Here is a 9345-nt window from a genome sequence, read left to right as displayed (position 1 = left end):
AAACAACATGAAAGCATGGATCCATCCTCCCTTGTATCAAGGGCTCAGGCTGGTGGTGGTGGTGTGATGGTGTGGGGGATATTTTCTTGGCACACTTTGGGCCCCTTAGTACCAATTGAGCATGCTTTAAAGGCCACAGCATACCTGAGTATTGTTGCTGACCATGTCCATCCCTTTATGAGCACAGTGTAGCCATCTTCTGATGACTACTTCCAGCAGGATAATGCATCATGTCACAAAGCTCAAATCATCTCAAACATGACAACGAGTTCACTGTACTCCAATGGCCTCCACAGTCACCACATCTCAACCCAAAAGAGCACCTTTGGGATGTGGTGGAACGGGAGATTTGCATCATGGATGTGCAGCCAACAAATCTGCAGCAACTGCGTGATGCTATCATGTCAATATGGACCAAAATCTCTGAGGAATGTTTCCAACACCTTGTTGAATCTATGCCACAAAGAATTGAGGCAGTTCTGAAGGCAAAAGAGGGTCCAACCTGGTACTAGCAAGGTGTACTGTAAAGTGGCTGGTTAGGGTATATATACAGTATATATATTCATTACACCACCGCATATACAACTGCAACTACTATTAACCTAGAAATGGAGATTATCTTTGATTGCGAGTCAATAACCATGAAAAAAAAAGCGAAAACTAAAATATATATACATATTAAAAACGAATGGCTGCGTGCAAGGTTATAGGTTAAGCAGTTTAGCTCGAGATGGTGCTCTCGAAATTCAAGTAGGTAGTTAGTTCATTTTATTATTAAACAGCTAACTAGCTCGCTAGATCACACCCACCGCGAGATTGTCAAATACAGTGCAAAAAAAGATCCAAACTGAGCTTGTATGGTGGGAGCTGCACCCATCAAGCCATGTGACATGTGACATCACATCACATGAGCAACAAGACAACAATACAGGGCTGGTAAAAAAAATAAACCAAAAAACATTTAATCTAATATATTCTCGACAAGTAATTCAAGTGTTTAAAAAAAAAATACTATGCCCACAAGTACCTTGACATAAAATCTAGCTTGGATTTATACTCCAGTAGAAAAAACGAATTGAAATATGTTTTTTTAATACTCTGGTTAGTCAGTAGCGCAGCAATGGAAACAAACGTTGAGGGTTGAGGTGGCAGATGAAAAGAGGAAAAGACTAGAGCCTTTTGACTTTTGAGTTCTAGAATGTAGTTAGTGTATGAATATTAGGTTCTGTCAAACCAGTTCCAAGTAACCAAGGCAATTTGTATATTTAACTCAAGATTCAAGAGGTTTATTTGTCACATACATGTACCTACTTTCATACATATATGCAAATGTCCTTGCAGCGCAAAGGGATTATGCACAAAAGTTACTAAACCGAACATAATAGCTAACCTAACTCCTACCTAGCTAACTAACTGAAACTAACTGATTCCTAAAGCGCAACACAGTTAGTGAATAGAATAATACAAATAAAATAGAATAAAAATAAAACAAGACTCAAAAAGGTAATACAAAATCTCATACAGGGAAATCAAATCGTAATCATAAATCATAATAATTCATCGTTTCTACTCAGAAGTACTGATCCAATTGTGACTGGGCTGTGAACTAGGAAAGGCTCCAAGCCAAACTGCCACAGAGGTGCATTGGTCAAGTGTGATAGCCCCCTCTGCTGGTCAGACACTGATATGACGTGTCGAAATATAACGTATACGCAGCCTGTCCCAACAAATAAAAACTCTTTTCTTTCCACGTTCACATATTTATGGCAGCGTACACACACTTTGTCATTTTCTACAGCGAGTCAGAGAGCCCCCCCTCCCTTCTTGTCCACCAATCTCTCTCCAAACGCACACACCACGCACACACACACACACACGCACGCACGCACACACACACACACACACACACACACACACAGTTGTAGCTCAATGGTGTAGTTGTCCAGGATGAGTATCCGGAATAGAATTTGTTGCCGAGGGATCCAATGTTAGCAGTATCCTTGGTAACAGGCCTATGGGGGGGAAGTGCATGAGTCAAACCGGACACCCTGTGTGTGTGTGTGTGTGTGTGTGTGTGTGTGTGTGTGTGTGTGTGAGTGTGTGTGTGTGTGTGTGTGCGTGCGTGCGTGTGCGTGTGCGTGCGTGTGTATGTGTGATGGGGCGGTACCGATGAGAATAAGTCTCTTTCCATTTCTACTTTCCATTCTAACATTATTTCCATTATCTGAAAATAATAGTCTCCAAGAGTCCCCAACTCACCAGTCACAATGGTGTATTTCCCAGGGGGTTGGAACCTATACTACAAAAAACATCTCTGTCCATCTAAATAATAGCCTATCGTTGTGACAAATAACCTCTTGAATCTTGAGACATGATTTCCCCCAGAATCTGTACTGCATTACCAAAACATCTCACATTCAAGATGTATATTTGGTGTGGTGTCGAGAGAACACGAAAGGAGAAATAGTAAAAGCACCGTCCATATACGTCAGAGTGGCACAACATCCCACACAACAGCTCCAGTTAGTGTCTGTTTACCTTCCAGGAAACTTTTGCAGGCTGCTCTTCTGTCTCTTGGGGGTCTGACTCCTCCCATGTGCACCCATAGCAACCTGTGTACACCACGTCCGGCCAGCTTCAGCTCAAAGGCGCGCATCCCACTGCTGACCCTAGAACGCCCAAACCGTCTGCCAGAGGCTATGGCACAACGTTCCAGGAGAGAGAGCAGCTGCCATCGAGCCGTGCTGTAGGTTCTGTGCGGTTTGGACATCATCACCATCATGACGCCATCGTGGAGAGAGCAGGAAGGATGTCAGGCTGGACGCACAAAATGGAAATCTGCAGGTGAGTAAGTGATGTGGGAAGGAGTCTCATTGGAGATGTCAAAGACCAGAAGTGTTTTGCTGTGTTTTATCTATCAGCCCCAACACAAAGTCTTTGGAATGGATTATGTCCGTAGTCTCCCACTGAACTGGTACTGGCAGAAGCTGGCTTTTTATGTGATGTTTGGGACAGACAGAGTTTGGAGACTCCATGAAAAGAGTGTATTGTCATGGCAGTGCGGGGGTCTCGGTGTGTGTGAATGCATGGCTCGCTGTCCCTGGGCCGGTGGTGTCCTGTTTAAGGGGCCCCCGGTCCCAGTTTAAGAGGTGGGGTCTTGTGTTTCTCTCTGTTCTTCTCCCATCTCTTTCTCCTCTCTTTCTTTCTTTCTATCTCGCTCTCTCTCTGGTTCTCTTTATCCGTGCCAGAAAGTGAAACGTCAAAGATGCCGTGTGTCTAATGCTTCATTAATCATGAGCCCTAACTAGGGCAGGCTTTTGTTGAGGTGTGTTTCATGTGTGTGTGTGTGTGTGTGCGCGCGTGTTTTTGTGTGCACTGGCCTGTACGCCGTGTCTTAAGGAAGCATTAATAATTTAATCACGAGGTGCTTGAGAATCTCAAATGGCCCCTGTACTCTATGGGATGGAAAACACTCAAATCTGATCAGCCGGATTTGTTTTCACACACACGCACACGCACATACACACAAGCACAATAGTGAAGAAATATCATGTTACTTATGACTTTTCGTTTAAGTACCAGTCTAGAAGATGCAAACAAATGATGTTTTTCTCCTTCTTCCCTCCCTTACTGACACTCCCCCTCCCCTTACCCTCAGTTCCCCCGCTCTGCATGTCCAAGCATGTGGGGGGTCAAGCCCAGCCTTGGCCCCCTCACCCCCATCTTGCAGGACCGGGACCCAGAGACCATTGCCCAACACGAGCACCTCCTCCCCCTCCGCTCCCGCTCTTCCGCACACGCCACGCAGAGCAGAGCGCCGACCGGCCACGTTTGGTAACCATCGTCCGTCCCAGTGGCCAGAACACCCTTCGGAAGGTAGCCATCTTGGCCAATGTGCCCATCCCCATGTGACTGTCCAAAACTAGAGTTAGCAGTGAGTCTGTCCTTCAGCTTAGCAATCTGTTCAAGCAATCTGTGGGGGATTACTTTAGAACGTAGAATCTATTTCAACTTTTATTTTTTCATCTCCTATGATGTATCTCAGTATTAGTCCTGGTTTTGTCTGTTTCCAAGGTAACGGTGCTGTTGAACCGCAGAGGTGTGGTTTCGTTCGAGCAGCTGCTATTGGACATCTCAGAGGCTTTGGGCTTCCCTCGCTGGCACAGAGCCCGTGTGACGCGCCTCTACACGCCTCACGCACGAGAGGTAAGACCAAATCCTGATGCAACCCAAAACATTGGAAGGCAACGAACTGTACATTTTGTTTGTTGAACATATAGTATATCATAGAGGAGGACAGAATCTAAAGGTTAAAATCGGGGGTTTGGGGATAGTTGAGGCCACTCCACGTTGGACTCTGACCACTGTAGTCTTATAACCACACTCCTTTCCGCCCGCTCCCAGGTGAGGGGCGTGTGCGACTTCTTCCGTGGCGAGGCGGCCTTCCTGGCGTTGGGGAAGAGCCGCCCGGAGCTGTGGAGCATACAGGAGGCCCTGGAGGAGCTGTTTCAAGAGCACTCCCGCTACCGCGCTGACGCAGTGCGGGCCTGGGAGAAGAAGCTCCACCCGGCAGCGGATAAAGCCGTCGAGGCTGACAGCGGATACAGCGATGGGACGGGCAGCAGTGGGGGACACGCCAAGCAGGAGACCCAACCGGATGCTCAAACAGATACGCCAACTAGGACACGTCACACTCCGGGGACACACAGACTCTCACAGCCACCGCTGCACAAAGCCGCACGCAGGCAGGACAATCACAACTCTGACCATAAACAGTCGCACAAAATGCATTCTCACAGGCAACCCGCTCAACCCCCTAACCCCCCCAACCACCTGCAGGCCATCAGGGTCAGAGTTCGGGCCCGAGAGAGGCAGCCCTCTGTCATAGGGCCGTTTAAAAAAGAGGAAGGGATAATAGACGCAGGCCATCATTTCCCGTTGTGTCAAAACTGCTTACGGGGAGAAGCCAGGAAGCAGAGTTCAGAGTTGCCCAATCACATCACAGGGAGAGCTCCTCTTCCTCCGCTGTCAAGGAAACCAAAGAGAAGTTTCGCTAAAGAGCATGAAGATATTCCTGCCACTCCCACCCCCCCTCCCCAGCCAAAGAATGAAATTGAAGAAAGGTGCCATGGACAACTGAAACATTTATCTTTACATGCACTGCCAGGGCCAAGGCCAAAAGAAGAAGAGACACAGCAGACTGTGACCTTTGACCTTCCATCGGACAAGAGCGATGTTACTCTGTCCGACGTAGAGCGGTGCTACGACTTGGGGCGCGTGATTGGCGACGGGAACTTTGCGGTGGTGCAGGAGTGCCGTCGGCGAGACACGGGGCAAATGCTGGCGATCAAGATCATTGAGCGCTCCAAGCTAATCGGTAGGGAGCATATGATGCAGAACGAGCTGAGCCTTCTGGGAAGTCTGTCCCATCCGCGCGTGGTCCAGCTGTTGACACACCATCACACGTCCACTCACTCCTACCTGGTGATGGAGCTGGTGAGCGGAGGGGACCTGTTCGAGGCCATCGCGGAAAGAGGGAAGTTTCCAGAAGCAGAAGCAGGACTGATGGTGTCAGACGTGAGTGAGGCGCTTGCTTATATCCACGGCAAGAGAATCGTCCACCGGGATCTCAAACCAGAAAACCTGCTTGTAGGTGTTCAGTGAAAAAAAAACAACACTTTTTCTTATCTGTATTTCTCATTCAATTTAGTTGTATGAAAATAATAGAATAAATGCTTCAGCTGAATGATTAATTATTGAATATATTTGAGATGGCATTCAATTTCTTTTTCACAGATTTAACCATTTATTTCATTAATAATAGTTGTGGATTTAAAACAATTCCACAATAAAGCCAAAATACAGAAAACAACCAAATATGTTTTAATATATCTTGTTGGCTTTGTTCTCAGTGTGAACTTGAGGAGCACTGAACTGCTTCTTTCCTATGTATTTCACTTTCTCAGATTGAGCGTAGGACGGACGGCAGCAATAAACTGAAACTCGGAGACTTCGGTCTTGCCATGATAGTCACAGAACCCATCTTCACTGTTTGTGGCACGCCCACCTACGTGGCCCCAGAGATCCTCCGTGAGACAGGTTAGTGGTGCTTACTGCAACATCGGTACTTCATCACTAATTCAAGTAATCATTTCTCAAGTTTAATTGTTTGATTTTGTTTTGCTTCAACAGGTTATGGTCTGGCAGTGGACATGTGGGCGCTGGGTGTCATTCTCTACATACTTCTGTGTGGCTTTCCCCCGTTCCGTAGTCGAGATCGGGACCAGGAGGAGCTGTTCCAGCTCATAAAACAGGGAGAACTCAGCTTCCTGTCCCCTTACTGGGACCCCATTTCAGAGGGTGAGCCCTATGAGATACTTACATTACATTTACGCTTTAAGAGCCTACGCTTTCTATATTTGGTGTTTAATGTTGTGTGTGTTGTGTATGTGATCCCTGCGTATGTGAATGTGTTTGTGTGTGTGGTGTGTGTAGGAGCAAGAGGCTTAGTCAAAGGACTGCTTCAGGTGGATCCCGAGGTTCGGATGACTGCCACACAGACCCTGCAGCACCCCTGGGTCCACGACATAGCTACGGCCTGCAGCCAGGGGGCACTCACACATAGATCCCAGAACACTGCAGCGTCTGAGGGAGAACGAGAGAGATTAGCTCAGGCCTATGCAGGACCAGGGACAGGAGACAATGGACCGACACACACCATTAGTCAGAGGGTGCTCACACACAAAGCACAGATTAACACAGCGGAGGTCACTGGACAACATGAGGGACTGACACAGAGTCACCCAGCACCAAAGGCCATTGCAGTCCAGGCTGTAGTGGAACAACAACACCTGAAGGTAGACCACATGGCTTCAGAGAGAACTGATCAACAAGCGGCGCAGACCTCCACAGACCTCCATGCTGAACAGGAAAGTCAGGGACCTGGCCCCCCACCATTAACCACCACTGGCCCTCCAGATCTCCAAACTGGAGCTGATGCCCGTTTATCATCCCAGACCAACACCCTCCCGCCACCACAACAAAACAGCCCTGCACAACCCCCCTCCACAGTTGAGACCAACAAAACCTCAGCATCCTCGCTTGTTCCAACGCATCACGACCACAATGACCAACAAACAACCTCCCTCCCGGCTCCACCCGACCCCTCGATCCGACGCGGCTCTTCCACGCAAACGCCCCCGTCCACCGGAAACACCTTGGCTCGAGGGACATGAACCCTCCATCACCCAGCCATTGAAAAACCCCAACTCCAACACCGGCAGAAGCCCACATTAGAAGCCTAAATGCCCGACCTCGAACAGCCTCCCATCATCTAAATGCTCCAATCTGCCTGATTATATCAGTGTCCCACACAATAGCACTGATGAAGAGTTTCACATTATCATTGATTGAACTGATCAGTGATGGTGTAGAATCATCGTTTGTGTGCTGAATCCTTTAACACTGCAATGTAAACAAACTAGCCACGATGATGGGGATGACAATAAGGTTAAAAGTCTCTGTGGAGATAATGGTGGAATATGTGAGGAGCGATGTGGAAGGGCCCTTTCTTCAGCTCATGTATTAAGGAGATTTATCTAGCAACTTTCATCCAATGGAAAATCATATACCACCATATTACATTATGTATTTATTATGTATTACGCATCATCTACGTGAGAAGTTTGTTTGTTTCTGACAATGTGTTTATTACACACATGCTTTTGTACTCCTGCTGGTAATAAACGATCAGATCTTTGCGTTTGTCCTGATTCTCCGCTATTGTCATAGCAAATAACTGATAGATGGACAAATTATCATGGGATTTGTTTTACAACAGTGACTGGATTGACATACAGTACGTATGTCTTTGTGTAAGAGCGGGAACTATGGCTCCCCGGCCAAATAAGGCATATATGTATATTTGTCTGTCCAATGGAAAGGGTTCTTCTTATCCCTCCTGGTTTCCTGCAGCTAACACCACAGCATCTTGGCTCATTACATTTTACATTTAGTCATTTAGCAGACGCTTTTATCCAAAGCGACTTACAATTGTTCAAACACCGATGGACGCAGCCATCAGGAGCAATTAGGGGCTAAGTGTCTTGCTCAAGGACACTACAGCATGCTAGCAGGAGGAGCCTGGGATCGAACCAGCAACCTTTAGATGACTAGACCACCAGCTTTACCGCCTGAGCTACCATCTCCCCCAACGTGTACACACACACACACACACACACACACACACACACACACACACACACACACACACACACACACACACACACACACACACACACACACACACACACACACACACACACACACACACACACACACACACCCCTGCCCATACCTCCTAGAAGCCAGTCTATCTAGGACATAAGATAATACCCTCTGACCCAGTATTACGGGAAATATTTGTAGATTAGATGGCATCCATGTCATTTTTAGGTTTTTTTCTTAACGCAGACACATGAACACAGACTAACATACAGAACGTGCCTTTGAATAAAAGGCCTGAATAAGTGTCAGGTTACAGATGTTTGCGTTAACAAAGTGGGATGTGATGTCTTTGTGATGTCACAAGTTTCCCCCTATAAAGCCGAGCGTTTTTGGGGGGGGGGGGTGCACCCGTCAGTTTACGGTGGAAGACCAAGATGGCAAATAGAGTTCTCATTTCACTGCACTGGCTTGTATGACCGCACATGACAAATAAAGATTCGTGAATCTTGAACATACACACACACACGCGCGTGCGTGCTTAAATAAGGAAGGGATACCTGTGTGTTTTCTTGGACGCCCTGCAGTTAATGCTGGTGTTTCCCAAACAGGCCCTACTGTTTACTATTCTACACTTTGTATGGACCTACCCATCTGCCAACACCCCAAGGCAGCAGTCACTCAAGCGGCCCACGGAAGTTTTCTAAAATTCTCCATGGCAGTGTTTTTCAGCCCCTGGGCTGTAGGAGCTCACCAGGTCTGCAGTGAACATTTTCCTAATTTCTAATGAATGACATTTAAAAATACATTTCTAATAAAAAAAAAATAATAATAAAATAAAATAGAAAATGGAGAGCAGTTTTGTTGCGACATCCAAATGGCAGAGCTATACGATTAATCCCGTTCCGGTGAGGACACCAGCTCGGTGCTCATCAAAACCAGCCGCAAGCGTGTACGTTATTATGTCACGATAACAACTTGTTTGTGACGTTCGTTTTGTGACGTTTATAGTGACGGGATGGCGCCTCTGACGTGGGATCATCTCGTTGTAAAAATGGGAGCCGTGGCGGCAAATGCGGATCCTCTGTTGCGCACGGGAGCGGGCACGGAATGCGTTTTTGT

General features: G+C 47.0%; 2 protein-coding genes across 2 annotated transcripts in view; one reads left to right on the top strand and one right to left on the bottom strand.

Moving 5' to 3' along the window:
• Positions 1 to 9345, bottom strand: part of fabp3 (fatty acid binding protein 3, muscle and heart) — a 68219-nt gene that overhangs the window by 8011 nt on the left and 50863 nt on the right. The gene's annotated exons all lie outside the window — the stretch shown is intronic.
• Positions 2781 to 7235, top strand: dclk3 (doublecortin-like kinase 3; the record flags this gene model as incomplete). Its single annotated transcript, XM_080016898.1, has 7 exons — positions 2781 to 2844; positions 3659 to 3876; positions 4075 to 4206; positions 4405 to 5649; positions 5967 to 6099; positions 6193 to 6360; positions 6496 to 7235. 7 exons carry the CDS (start codon positions 2781 to 2783, stop codon positions 7233 to 7235), a joined length of 2700 nt encoding a protein of 899 aa, XP_079873024.1.

Source organism: Zeus faber, assembly GCF_960531495.2.
Source record: "Zeus faber genome assembly, chromosome: 1".
NCBI classification, from domain to species: Eukaryota; Metazoa; Chordata; class Actinopteri; order Zeiformes; family Zeidae; genus Zeus; species Zeus faber.
The sequence above is the reverse complement of the archived record's forward strand: the minus strand, read 5'-3'. Positions and strand labels throughout refer to the sequence as shown.